Genomic DNA, 15,122 nt, shown 5'->3' with positions numbered 1-15,122 from the left:
ACTGGAGGATTGTTAGGATTTTGCACACCTAATCTAGTCACATTTACTCATTTACTTTATCTGAGGGATTGCTATTTACTCTTCCAGTGGTTGATACAAGATGAAAGGCTTGTACAAACATGACTAATTAATACGTTTTCACAATGGGTAGCACTGTGATATTGCTGCTCTGGGCTGAGGTGGTGGAATTCAAGGCACCCTTAAAGTGGGCTCTGCTCAGAAGAGGTCACAGCTGTTTTCCTTATGAAATGTTCAAATAAGCATGTAAATACAAACTACAAGGCCTTGCGCAAATGTGTAAGCTACCATTAAATAAAATATTTCAGCAAGAGCAATCATGCCTTTTACAAAATCTACCTGAGCCAGTACACAGAGAAGTGTCTGAGATCTGGTCCCAACTTACATTCAGGTCAACTGACTTAAAAAATAAATTCTGTACAGTGAATTGCTGTGATAAATCACATCTCCTGTCACTGGCCAGACTGCTGTCACAGCATGGCATGGATAAGTTTGCATGGATGGCTTTGTGTACATTTTTGATTTATCAGCAAAAACCATTTGAAGCCTGAGTATTTGGGTAAGGGGTGAGAGTAGGCAGGGAGTGGGGAGGTCTGATGGATGTTTTTTTCACATACTAAAATCAAACAAAGTAGAAAATTAAGATTACTGGAGACAGAACTAGAAGTCATAGCATCACCTCCAACCCTCTCATTTTATAGGTCAAGGAAAGAGGCCAGTAAGCCAGTGGAAGATCCAGGTCCCTGTCCCCCTTGCCATACAGCACTCTATCAGAGGTAATAGCAATGTGCTATTTTCCTACTCCCAGGTAGGCCCCTATGCAGAAAACTGGCAGCATTAGTGTAGTTATACTTCTGGACACAGCTGTGCATTTGGATTAAGGATGCTGGCTGGATATGTTTGTGTTGGCTTTAGAAGATGGCTGACATTTTAAACTTTGATGAATCATTGCAAAGACTGGGCTAAGAGGAAACTAGAAAAGCAAGTGCCATGCAGCAGCTGTCTAATATCCTGGAGCTCAAAAAAAAAAAAAGCTCACCCAGAAACAAAATTATGTGTTATGAGATGAAATCAGTCAAATGATCATTTCTGCTGAGGGAGCGACAGAAATCACAGGTGTCAACACTGAGGCAGGATGAAGGGTGGGCCAGAGTTTCCACCCCTACCTGCAGACCAAAAGGGGGCTGCATCTAGCAGGTGAACTTTGAGATGAAATAATCAAAGCTGACTGCTTGGCTGGAAAAGAGGCAGAAACCAGCGACAGTGCATACATACTCACAGCCAAGAGGATGGTAAGAGAAGAGTGAAGGGAAGAGGCCACAGAAGGTGGCAGAGACAGGGCCTGATGCCAGTCTCCCTGACCACAGGCACAGGCTGTGTCAATCATCTAGGTCCTACGGGCCTCTAGGCAGGCTGGGAAGTTCCTTGAGGTGGTTTCAGCCCTCATCCCACCAGGGGACTGAAAGGAGCCCTAATCTCTTCCATTCCCTGATTCCTGATGAGCTCCACATGACCCACTGTGAAGAGTCTTAACTGCCCAAAGGCCACACTGGTTTTGGGTCATCTCCTCTCTTTCTTGAACTTGCACTCATTTTCAAACTTAATGCGATTCCAACTACAGTGCTAAATACATTCTCTGACTGAAGTACAATTTAAGCGTGCATTTCCAAATTAAAAAAATAACATAAGTACAATTACAATAAACTCCTACCCTAAACCTGTCAATTAGTAAACTTTTATGATAAGAAATTCTGGTATATTATTTTGTTAAATAGAAACTCCAACAAAATAAATTTTGTTCAAAGCACTCCTGTCCCTCTTTTTTGTGACATTACAGAATTACAATCCTCATACCAACATTTCTATCACATACTCCTATTTTTTTTTTTTTTTTTTTTTAGCATTTTTCCAGTTAGTGCCTCACTTATTCCTGTGGATAATGTTCTGGAAGTAGGAAGGAGAACAGTAGTATCAATACTGTTTTATTGCTGAGGAAATCAAGGTCCTGAAAAGAGAACCAAATTTCCAGGGTCATGCAGCTGAACACCACAGAACAGCACAGCTGGTCTTCTGCTGCCTGGTCCCAGGCCTCTCCACCACTGGCAACCTCACCCCCCCACGCTGATCACAAGCCTTTAGGGAAATTTCAAAGGTGCTCTTTTTCTTATACATTAATGACCACTTTACCTTAAAATCTGTTTCACATAGATTTGCTATAATGTTCTACCTATATTTGAAACATATATTTTTATAACAAAAATTGCATTAACAGGGCCAAGAATGATGTAATTAATAGTAATGACTTAATAGTAATGAAACAGTCATAGTAATTAATCGTAATTTGACTAATAGAAATTAAATAACATAAGTCTTCATCTACTTTGATGACACCAATGTTAGTATCTGATATATATATAAAAGACCATAAGAATTATAAGCCAGAGAATCTGAGCTGACATCCCACTCTCCTCTCAGAAAGGTAGACTTTGGACCAATTATAGTAAATTGGTTCTTTGCTAGGCTTGCAGGGTGGATGTGCCCAACTCAGGTGTGCATGCTACGAGGAGGGCACGCACAAGCAGAACGATTAAGGGTGGTGATGCTGGACTCACTCCTACATCATCCCGCTGGGTTAAGTCATGGGCTCCTATGCTAGTGTCCTCCGACTCTAAGAATGACTGGGCATCTCAAGGCTCTACACCCACTTCAGCCTCTCCTTGCTGACTCTCCATTTAGATATGCATATTAGTTTTCTTGGGCTTCCACTGCAAGAAACCATAGACTGCGTGGCTTAAAAAACAGACAATTATTTCCCAAATTTTCTGGAGCCTGAAAACCTGAGAAGAGGGTACTAATATGGTTTCTGTTTTATACCATAAGAAAATTAGAGTAAACCAAGTGCTTGCCTTTCTGCATGTGTGTGAGAATCTTCTAGGAGAATTTTTATCTTAAAATGCAATTTTCAGGACACAAGTAATGTCCAATTTCAGCATCAACATGGACTGCTAAATTGGCCTCCACAGTGACTGCCCAGGTAATAAATGTGTCAGAGCATCTTTGCTTTTGTCCAGTGCACATCTTGACCACCACCTTGGCCTGTCAGGGGCCCTTGTTGGTTGTACTCTTGGGGCAGTCTGCAACCACAAAAACAAGGGCACAGGTGGAGTTATTCCTACTCTCCTTAACTGAGTGTCTCAATCACCCAGTTACGGAAGGTGGAAGGGAAACCAAAAGTGACAGCACTAACTAAAAGCCCTGGGTCCATTTGCACTGCCTTGCAACAATGGCCTTTTGTTCTGAGCTATGAATAACTCAATTATAAGTAGTGTTGTTGTAAGTCATCCTAGTAGTAATGTATTTCTTTGCAAAACTGTTCCTTCAAGGGACTACAAGAACCAAATTACTCACTTTCAACTCCTGATCATAACTTAATCTATTTTTGAGATTCCACGGCTTAAAATTTGATAAGAATCTACACTTGAAATAGCTCTAAGAGGTTTTTCCTATAAAAATGGGTATCAACATCTTTGAAGATGAAATATGAAAGGAATAGGAAAATAGAAATAAACCCACATATAAATACTAATAGCTACAATTACAATTATTCTGTATGTAAGCAATGGCAGAGATGGAAGTTTATAGTCACCAAACCCTAAGAAATGACATTAAGGAGTATATAAACAGTTTGGTTTTAAAAAAAAAAAAATTAGTTGTAGATGAACACAATACCTTTATTTTGTTTATTTATTTGTATGTGGTGCTGAAGATTGAACCCAGTGCCTCACACATGCTAGGCAAGCACTCTGCCATTGAGCCACAACCCCAATTCCAACAGTTTGACTTTTATATGGCTTCTTTTTATCACCAGACGTTTTCTCGATTTTGTGCTATGATATGTACTACATGTATATGTCCTACATGTGTTAATGAAGATTTAGTGAGACAAGAATAATCCATAATTGCTTATATTTTAACAACTCCAAAGTTCACCAGTTTTCACAAAATGAAAAACAAAATCCAACGGTGATGAGCTCACACTGACCTATCCTCCCGTTCTCATCCAACCACTTGTGTCTAAGAGAAGACTGCCTATTGCACTTTGGGCCACCTTTTGACCCAGTTATCCTGCTCCTTGGTTTATACCCAAGGACCTAAAATCAGCAAACTACAGCAACACAGCCACATCAATGTTTATAGCAGCTCAGTTCACAATAGCTAGATTGTGGGACCAACCTAGATGCCCTTCAACAGATGAATGGATAAAGAAACTCAGGTATATATACACAATGGAATACTATTCAGCCATAAAGAATAATAATATTATGGCATTTGCAAATAAATGGATGGAATTGGAGAAGATCATGCTAAGTGAAATAAGCCAAGCCCAAAAAACCAAAGGCCGAATGTATTCCCGGATAAGTGGAGAAAGATATATAATGGGGGTGAGGGATGGGGAATGAGAGAATAATGGGGGAACTTTAGAATATGCAGAAGGAAATGAGAGGGAGGGGCTTTGAAAAATGGTGGAATGGGACAGACATCATTACCCTATGTACGTGTATGATTACACGAATGGTATGACTCTACATCGTGTACAACCATAGAAATGAAATTATGTACCCCATTTGTGTACAATGAATCAAAATGCAATCTGTAAAAAATTAAAAGCTAAATTTTAAAAAAAAATCTTGTCACCAGCTTCATGTTCTCTAACTAGAAAAGTTCTAAGCAGCTCCACTATAATAGTCATTGTGTTGACATAATAATTCTACCTCTGAGCTCCCTAAATGCAAGATAATTTTTATACTTTGTTGTAAAGACATCCTTTTATTTTTACTGTGCCTGTGAATCAGGGGGAGAGTTAGTGAGCATCTGTGCAGTTTCTTCTGAAGCACTCAGGACTGCATTCAACAGGAAGTCTCTCCAGGTTTGTGGTGATGGCTCACAACCTGCCTTAGTGGCTCGCGCGGGCCAGCCATATGTTCAGAGAGCAGTGCACTGGGAGTCCCTAAATCCCTACCCACTAAGATCCTGGGCCCCCAAATTCCTTATCCCCTAAAACCTGGCTCATTTAAACTAGAACCAGTACAGTCTTTATGACTCTCTAGATTGTTGACATTTAAGCTCAACTTTAAAAACATAGTATAAATGCCAAATAGACCAGAGCCCATTATTTATTTCTTGTACTCCCACCAATGTCAGTGTGCTGGGCAGACCCAAAAGTATTAATAACTGTCCTGCTGCTATAGCTTTCCTATCTTTGGCCAACTTGTAATTTACAGTTCATAGGCTGTTTCATTAGCTTCTTTATAAAAGGAATGCATCCTCACCCCTCCTCAACTTTTGAAACATCGCTTTTGAAGCATTGCCAAATAATTTTCTTTCAAACTTAGATCCTGGTGAGCCACTGGGAAGATTTTACTACTGATACCTACCTCTCCCAGTTAGCTCTACCTTCCAGCTGGGTTATTTTTCAGGAAGCTAAGGAGCTGAAGTGTTGGAACTATAGGAGTCAACAGAGTCCAATGCCTGTGCCTTTCTGATGGGCAGAATACTCTGCTCAAGAGTCAAGAGTTCTGGGAGCACCTCCCAAACTGCAGCTTTGCCTCAGCCTGGCTTTCCTGTTGATAAGACAGCATGTTCTTCAGAGTTTATAATAACTCTGTGATGATTAGAACTCAGATGACGCTCAGTGATTTTAATCTCAGCCTGATCCCAGGAAGTAGACCCTGTCACAGGACAGGAGAACCTTAGTCACTGAATGGTGGCAAAAGCAGTACCACTTTTGGAGAGTGTTATTGTGTATGTTTTTTTTTTTTTAAAACTTAATTCACAGAGAAATTTTTTAAATATTAAAATTTATACCCTTTCACTGATCAAAAGGGAGGCAGGATAACTTATTTTTTCCTGGTACCAGTGTTTAATACATGCTCTATCTTCTTTGGCAAATTACCTGCCCACATGAAAAAGCAGACTGTTTTAAAATATCAGCTCTAATCCTTACAGCTAAAGGGAAAGGGTAAAAACAACCTTCCTTTTGTCCATACAGTCAGCCAGTTAAAGGAAGCATTAACTCCTTCCAATACTACCATGTTATGAATAACTGTAAATTGTCCTGATGAAAAGAGAAGCATTTGAAATATTTTTCCAACTGACTCTGCAAATAAAATTTCCAAACCAAGATACCAGGAAAAGTGAGATCTTACATTCCAAATCATCCACCATAGGAAATAAATTACTTTCTCTTTCATGCATCTAGCATGATGCTAGTTATGTACCATCCTTGGAAGACCTGAAGAACCAGTTACTCAAACCGTCCTCTGTGTTCTATGGTTCTAAGAAACATCAGTTGAGGAAGTCTGGCAGCACAAAAGAAAAAAAATTCTACTCCTTTAAACTAGGCCTAATGTGTTGGGGGGGGGGGGGTATTCTGGAAAAGGAACATAAAACATATTTGAGTCTACTTTTTAGTATGTGAAATACATACATTCTACATTCTCTTAAACACTCTGATGAGTTAAAAATAACTTGCACTCAGGGTTATGGAATTCCACCACTACCACCACCAACAGCAGCAGTGGCTCCTATTGCTACCTGCTAGTGCCTGATTTCACCAAGCTTTCATAAATTCTCATGCACTCTCTCTAGCAAGACCGCCCAATTAAGCAAGGAGCAGAGGCAGGATGGAAACCAGGTCACAGCTGAAGGGTGGAAGGCTTAAAATGAGGGTCTGAACTATCTCATCTCTAAATCTATTTCAAATTAGCATGTATTTATCAAAATACATAGTGTAAAAAAGAGAGAAACCATGAATATCATCTCTTTCCACCATGTGATTTTGAATAAAAAAATAGAATTTAAAACAGAACACAAACATTGTCTTTTATCAAACAATTGCTTTTGAAGGAACTGGGAGCTGCTTATATCATACCTGAATACTCACTTTCAAAACTGTAACAATAGAGTGAACACATAATGATATAATTGTTAACCCCTATAGAAATGCTTGGCTGATAACCGATTTTAGGACTTGTACTGTGGTTTTACATTTTTTATGCTTCACCATACATTTTATACAATAAATGAAAAACATGACAAAAATAAGATAGCTGAGTTATGTATGATGGTGACTTCAAAGAACCATGAAGTGTCCCTCACACAAAAAGCAAAGACACTGTCACTCTCAGTCTGTACTCACCCTCCCAAGGTCTTGTGAGTGAACTCCCAACCCACTGCAAGAGAGCACTCATTCTTTCACATCCTAAAAACCCAAACTGGTGTCACTGTACAGCTGACGCTATGGCTCAGCTGTACTCTCTTATATATGACAAGAACAACCACATACTGAGTTTGAAGCCAAAGACATACACCACCCTGGCAGAGCAAACAGGTGTCAACGGGCCTCATTTGGCCAGTGCTAAGAGTCTTCATGGACCATTTCGTTAACTAGTCAGAATACATAAGATCACCAGTTTTTGACATGACACCATACAAATTCAAAAGATAAAAGTACTGATTAATGAGACTAAGTTAATCTTTCCTTTTTTTGATACTGGGGATTGAACTCAGGGGCCCTCAACCACTGAGCCACATCCCTAGCCCTATTTTGTATTTTATTTACAGACAGGGTCTCACTGAGTTGCTTAGTGCCTCATTAAGTTGCTGAGACTGACTCTGAACTTGAGATCCTCCTGCCTCAGTCTCCCAAGTCACTGGGATTACAGGTGTGCACCACCACATCCAGCCTAGACTAGGTTAATATTTAACACCATCTTATGTTTTAAGGAGAATAAAACATTCTCTAATACAAAGGTCACACCAGTAGCATGCTTCCAATTAAATATGATCCCATTTAATTTGTCAATCTACATTTGATAATCATTATAAATTGTTGGAAGGGGATCTCAATTTGACCAAGATGTTTTCTGAGGGGGAACGCTGGTTATTTTGAAAACCTCAAACACATCTTGACTTGACAGCCTGAATGATTTGTACATTTATGATATTGCTCTGTCATGTATTTTTATTAGCCTCAATGTAATATATCAGAAGACTGACAACAAAATAAAAATTAGCTAAATTCCTAATATTCACCAGTCACAGCTATAAACAACTGCCACATTTTACCTCATTTGGTCTTCATAAAAAAAGGTGAGAAACAGTCATTAATTCTATGCCTATTTACAGATGACAAAACAGACCAAAATGTTCTGTAAACTTTTGATGGCCACATGGTTCCAAAGTGCAGATCTGGACCCAAAACCAGGCAAACCAGCTCTGAACTTATACTGGTGGCCAAACAGCATGATCCCCTGTAATGGTCAACATTCTCAAGCATAGTGATACTAGCTTTAAGCAATAAAGTACAGACCATTATTTCAACAAGATCAGAAACTTGGACTGCTACGGTGGAGACAACTGAAATTGATTTTCCTCAGCCCACTGCTTTTCTCAGCCCACAAGAGTTCCTTGTTGACCCTATACGTGTTTGCAGTTCTAACCGTCCCAAATCTGTAATTTGTAATGTAATTTCAAATTTATAATGAAAATTAACTCACTCAAAACACTTTTTAATGGGGTAAAAATCTTTTTAAAGAACTAATTTTCCCTTAAATTAGAAGGGAAAAAGTTGTTTAAGGCCCACCATTGTTTTTGTTTTTTCCTTGCAGTACTAGATTTTGAACCCAGGACCTCCCACAGGCTAGGTAAGCACTCTACAACTGACCTATATCCCCAGTCTTTTTTAATTTTACTTTGAGGCAGGGTATTACTAAATTGCTCAGGCTAGCCTGGAATTTGCAATCCTCCTGTCTCAGCCTTCCAAGTAGTTGGGATTTCAAGCATGTAACATCATCCCTGGCTCGTTTTGTTTCTTAATCAATGGAGTTATTCTATTTCTATGCTATTTTGTTTGTGAAAAAGACTTCTGACAACCTTGGATATTTACAATATTTATGGTAACTGCTGACTCCTAAAACTGTTAAGAGGATACTGAATACTGAAAAAATGTACAGAAGTATATAAAGGTCATAAATATATCTCCCTCTATGATTCTATAAGGAATACATAAAAACTAAGAAGTCTAGATCATTTCTCTTCCTCAAATTTTTGAGGATTGAACCCTGGGTGTTCTACCAGTGAACTACATCCCTAGCCCTATCAATATTTTAAGGAGTCTCACTAAGTTGCCCTAGGCTGGCTTTGAACTTGAGATCATCCAGTCTCTCAGCATTACAAGTGTGCACCACCAAGCCCAGTTTCCTCAACTTTTTAATGTATATTTTTCCAATTAAAAGTTTAAACTGTTACCACTACACATTTAAACCACCAAATCTCAACAATTACTACCTGACTGGGTTCCCAAAATTGGTATCAAGAGAAATATATCTGTTTTGCCCGAGTACAAATGCAGGCATAATCTTACTTTAGCCACCAGAATCTTTTAAATATATTTAAAATAATTAATACGATTTAGTGGACAGAATATTTGAAAGAGGCAAATGACCACATTTTAAAGGAATCCTACCAGGTGCTTGGAAGCAACAAGGTGATCACAGGGGGCCACCTCCTGCCACGCCATTACATCATTGAGTAAGAAAACAGAAAGCTGCTTTTTTTTTTTTTTTGAACATAATTCCAGAAAATTACGATTAAGTGAACTGTAGGTTTTTAAGTAATGAGTGACTTAATTCTTAGTGAAGCCACTAGGCAAAGGCAAAGGTTGGTGCTGGGGATAGTGGTCCAGTGGTTAAGCACCCATAGGTTCAATCCCCAGTACCAAAAAAAGAAAAAGAAAAAAGTAAAGGCAAAGAACTGTCTTTTCTAGGTATGAGAAAAACTCAACAATATCTTTGAAAATAAAACCTATTTGTATATTCTGTATTGAGTATGTTCAATTGGTGCTACTAACTGATTAAATAATATGCTATCTAGGAATTCCCCTGATTGTTAACACCTAAATGGGCACTTTATTAGGAATAAATCACTGATTGACTGGGGAGGGATACTGGGGTACTCTACCACTGAGCTATAGAACAATATTCTCAGCAACTTTATTTACTTATTTATTTTTTTAAGTTGAGTCTTGCTAAATTACCCAGACTGGCCTGCAATTTGCAATCCTGCTACCTCAGCCTCCTGTGTTGCTGGGATTACAGGTGTGTACCACCATGCTTGGCAGATTTTTTAAATCCTATTAGAGGTATGATCCACAGGCTGCAGAGAAGTATCTAATTCATCATGGTCAATCCACAAAGCTCAGAGAATGTAAACATGGCCTGGACAAGGTTAAAGGATATTCCAATGAATCAGATATTATTACCCTATGTACATATGTAACTATATCTCAGGTGGGATTCTACATCATGTATAACCAGAAGAATGAGAAATTATACTCTATTATATATGATGTGTCATTCTATTCTCATGTATAACTAATGAAAACAAAACCAAAAAAAAAAAAATGAGAACAAGATATTCCAAGTCCTTAATATTATAAGGCTCTTTTTTAAAAAGGTCCCACTGGTTGTACTTCAGGGACTCTGTGTCCATCTGGGAACCATCCACACTGCGCCTTTGTTTAGTGACAACAAAGAGGTCAAAAGATTTGAGAAAGAAGGAACAGGACACAGCCTCCCAAAGGAAAACCAAACCACACAAGGAAAAATATTCACAACCGTTTGCGGAAAAGAATGGTTCTAAGTTGGAACTTTAAATGAGAGAATATTTTCTTCAGTTAAAAAGAAAATGAAAAAAATAAATATCAATATTTTCCAAACCTTTTCACTGTTTCTTTTTAATTTCTTACAGAAAGAGCAGGTTTAAAGATCATCATATACACACAAACACACTCAGCTTTCTTTTGGTTATAGTAACTTGGAATTTTAGGGGCAGCTCAAGGCAAAGTGGTTCAAGTGCAGCTGGCTCCACATTTTGGCATCAATGATAGAGCAAAAGAACCTACAAATTGCAAGGTATGGTTCAATCAGCTTTAGGTAAACATTAATGGTGACAAACACTATAAAATAAAGAAACTACAGGAATTCATAGTTTTTTGGGTTTTGTTTTTTTTTTTTTTTTTTTTTTTTTTTTTTGACTAAAAAGAAATCACGGAAGATTTTTAAATAGTCCACGTTTCCATGGCAAAGATACAAAGATTCATGTAACAATTAGGTAAAAAGTTATGTAAGGATTTCCTCTGTGTAACATCATGGATTAGGGATTATGGTGGGTCATGACAATTTTATTAAATATAATGGTTATTATTTTTACAGCTCTGGACCTCAGTGGGCTAGGCAAATGCTCTACCACTGAGCTACATTCCTGGCCCCTGGTTATCTTTATACACACATATTCAAGCTCTACCTGTGTAACATTAAGTGGCTGAGAATAAATGAAGGCTGGAAAAATAATCTATTTTATCCAGAAACCTTCCTTTCTAAATGTTTGAATCAGGTGAATTCTTTAAGATCCATGGAACAATACAGCTCACTGAAAACACTTATTTGAATGTCTCTTAGCACATACCTAAATAGCCTCTTAATCTTTCCAGATTAATCTTAATCTTTCCTCCAAGGGGAGGCAGTCATTTTATGTTTGTTTGCCTGCTTGTTGGTAATAATCCAGCAAGGTTATTCCTTCCTTGCTTCTTTTTTGCTTGTTTGTTTTGTTTTGTTTTGTTTTGTTTTGATACCAGGGATTGAATTCAGGGGCCCTCAACCACTGAGCCACATTCCCAGCCCTCTTTTGTATTTTATTTAGAGATAGGGTCTCAGTGAGTTGCTTAGCGCCTCACTAAATTGCGGAGGCTGGCTTTGAACTTGAGATTCACCTGCCTCAGCCTCCCAAACCACTGGGATTACAGGTGTGCACCACCACACCTGGCCCCTCACTTCCTTTTTTTTTCTATTTTAAGGAGGAAGAGCAATAGATAGCTTCATTTCCACCCCAACTCTACCCCTTACAAAAATTATAATACCTTAAATATGCTAAAAGGAGCTCTTAACTATCAAAATGACAAAGCTCCACTGCTGAGGGGATCAACAGTAAGCATTTTCTTACCTGATGTGGCCAATCAATTCGATAAGCTTGTGACTAAAAAAATAAGCTGTCAGCTCAGCCACGTGACTCAGAACTGAACAAACCCCAAAGAGCGTTGTAGTTCCATTCAGGTCTTCTAAATGCCAGTAGAGAAAGGTGAACACGAAACCATATCCAAAACCCATGAACCAAGCCACAAACAACACTGAGCCATACTGCACGCTGCAGAGCAGTTTGATTAAGTCCCAAAAGTTGAAAGTCTGCGAGTGGCTTGTGGTGGTGGGCGTCTCCTCAGAAGACTCTGTGGAGTTGTTTCTTTCCACCTGAGGGATCTCTACCTCTTTGCCTTTGCTATCACTGTTTGTGAAGTGGTTGTAGCGGAACCGGAACTGGGTAGCAACAATCAAGGCCATGGTCATGAGAACTCCAAAGACGATGAAGACGATCTGGTAGTTCCGGTACTCCGGGGGCTTACACCCCTTGCCATCCACAAGCACTTCCATGTGGGTATAGTCAATCCCGATGCCCACAGAGAGCATCGCCAGGCCCCAGCCCAGGGAACCCCACATACGCTGCAGTCCATAGCGGTCTCGGTGCTTTCCCAGATACTGGAGTGTTACTGTGTCTACAATCGTGACAGAAGAGGCACTGAAAAATTCTCCGATTATGACAACTACCAAGATCACCAAGAATATAGCTTCAACTTCTTGCTGATCATAAACAAGAGTGACTTGGTCAGAAGGTAAAGATTTGGTGGTGGTGATAATAGCAGTGGTTGTCTCCCTGGTTACATTCCCTGTGGGGATAAGGGTTGCTGTGCTTGCATTCAAGGTCGAGTCCATAACAAGGTCAGTGATTTCATCTGTCTGGGGCTGCAGAGTGGGTTCATGGGTCTTGGTTGAAGCTGTTGTAAAGGTATCAACATCTGAGATGTTGGGCCCCATTTCTAACATTGGTGGTCCACTGGAAGGAAACAGGTCCCTTTTCTCACGCGTTTTTGGTGATATAGTAAGGGAAGAGAGAGCAGAGGAATTTGTTGGCAAGATGGTTAACAGGTGACTAGCATTGGTGGGGCGAGCTGTTGGGGGAATCTTTGGTACACATCTCAAGGTAGCAGGTTTGACAAACCCGATGCCCAGGTTGAATAAAATCCAACACAAAAGGGAAAAGAGAAGGACAATTTTGCCTTTTTTGAAGCGGTCTGCAACCACACCCCAAAAGGGGGCACTGCAGAATTCAATGAAGTATCTAATACCGACTAACAGTCCACTCTGGCTTGGTGACATTCCCAGCTGTTTGTAATACACAGGCAAAAGTGGGTAAAGAGAGCCATAGGCAGAGTAAAAGAAAAAATAAAAAACCTTGGAAATGAGAAGATCGTTGTTTATTTTAACACAATGTTTCTCTATCCAGTCTATTTCCTCCTCAGGAATAGCAGAGGTTTCTGTGGAGGAAGGCGTTTCATTTGAAGGTGGTTCTGGTTCCCTGGAAATTCCATTGAAGGGATCAGCAAGCACATATTTTCTCTTCTGCTCCTCCTCATCATCAGTTAAGATAGCTACTTTATCATCTGCCGCCATGGCTCACCACCACCATCAGAAGGTTTATGACCTTCAAAATCTTGACTGTTGATCTGTAAAGTAAAATGTAAAAGACAGCTTAGTCATGAAAATCATAACATGGAGCATAGGGACTTCAACTTGCAGGAAGATGAGTTTCAAATTGGAGATAACTTCATAACTGGAGAGAAAACTAGCATTTATTCCTTACAGCCATACAATACTGGTAAAGAAAGACAGCTTTAAAATTTTAATACTCTTCCTGACCACTGACTCATTACATCTTTCATTGGCAGGTTTATAGCTCAGATTTATTCTCAATCTTTTAGCTGATTCTCAGGGAAAATGTACAAACAATAGAGATTATGTTTAAACCAAATACAGGGGACTAAAAATAAACACTATTTATAGTTTCTTGGTTTTTACTATCACTTGGTTTTAAAAACCACTGCATTTTGGAGTCCAAAATTCTTCAGTAATTAAAGGTAGTTAAAAACTTCAGTTATACAGAAAAACAAACAAATGCTTAATCACCAGGACAAACACAATGAGATCAAAGGAGCCAACTGTGCTTTTGTGATGGGTGTTGGTTACAAGGACCATGAGGAGACATTCCAGTAAGGAAGCAGTATTCCCATTGATTATGTTACCGACATCACTCCTGATGTGTTTTAATGGACTGCCTTTAAGGGAACATCAGCAAAAATAGGTCATAACATTCATTGAGGGCTGGAAGTAGACATTTATTGAGGACTGGTTTGGTAGTAGAGTGCTTGCCTAACATGCACGAGGCCCTGGGTTTAGACCTCAGCACCATTAATCAATCACCCAACCAACCATAGCATATTCAATTTCCTAATGTTTAAAAAAGAACTTTGTGCCAGGTAATGTTTAAAGATCTTTACATGCATTAATTCACATTCATCCCAACAGGCCTATCATTTTGTCCATTTTACAGATGAGAAAAATGAAGTCTAATGAGTTTAATTAATAACTGGCAAGGCCCAGATTTAAACCTTGAGATTATGCCTTCAAGACACATTGACTATTGTGTACAAAATGCCAAGTCACACATTTTAGATAACAAAATATTATTAATCCTTTTTAGGAGACAGGGTGTTTCATATGAAATATCAGCAATATACAATGGTATAAATTTATAGGAACTGTGTCATATCACATCAAAATTTCCACTTTCTTCTGATAGACAAATGGTCAATTATTCAAAAGGTCTTGCTTTACCACAAGTTGTGTCCTCTAGCTGCAATGAACACATCTGAGCTAGAAAGCATACACACTAAATTCTTGTTAATTCCTTTTACTTTCTCTACTAGAGAAATACCAATTTCGGCTGCCATCCCTTGTAACGATCTTGCCTTCTCTTTTCCCAAATGAATTAACAGTCTGAAAATCTTCCAGAATTATGCATGTAAACATTTTTAAATGTCTACAAAGCTCTTCTGCATAACAGAAACACAACTTAATGAGGTCTGTATACTTAAGTCC

The 15,122-nt window shown here is 38.9% G+C and overlaps 1 protein-coding gene across 4 annotated transcripts in view; it reads right to left on the bottom strand.

Annotated features, from left to right (window-relative positions):
• The window catches only part of MFSD6 (major facilitator superfamily domain containing 6), a 64,602-nt gene that overhangs the window by 33,541 nt on the left and 15,939 nt on the right, over positions 1 to 15,122 (bottom strand). For all 4 annotated transcript variants that reach the window (XM_079135100.1, XM_079135103.1, XM_079135102.1 and 1 more), the window contains exon 2: positions 12,079 to 13,690. In XM_079135100.1, the coding sequence (XP_078991226.1) occupies positions 12,079 to 13,637 (1,559 nt within the window). In that variant the 5' untranslated portion in view covers positions 13,638 to 13,690. The remainder of the gene's footprint in view (positions 1 to 12,078; positions 13,691 to 15,122) is intronic.

The sequence above is a fragment of the Sciurus vulgaris genome (genome assembly GCF_902686455.1).
Source record: "Sciurus vulgaris genome assembly, chromosome: 3".
Classification (NCBI taxonomy): Eukaryota; Metazoa; Chordata; class Mammalia; order Rodentia; family Sciuridae; genus Sciurus; species Sciurus vulgaris.
This window is presented reverse-complemented; position numbering and strand designations above follow the sequence as displayed.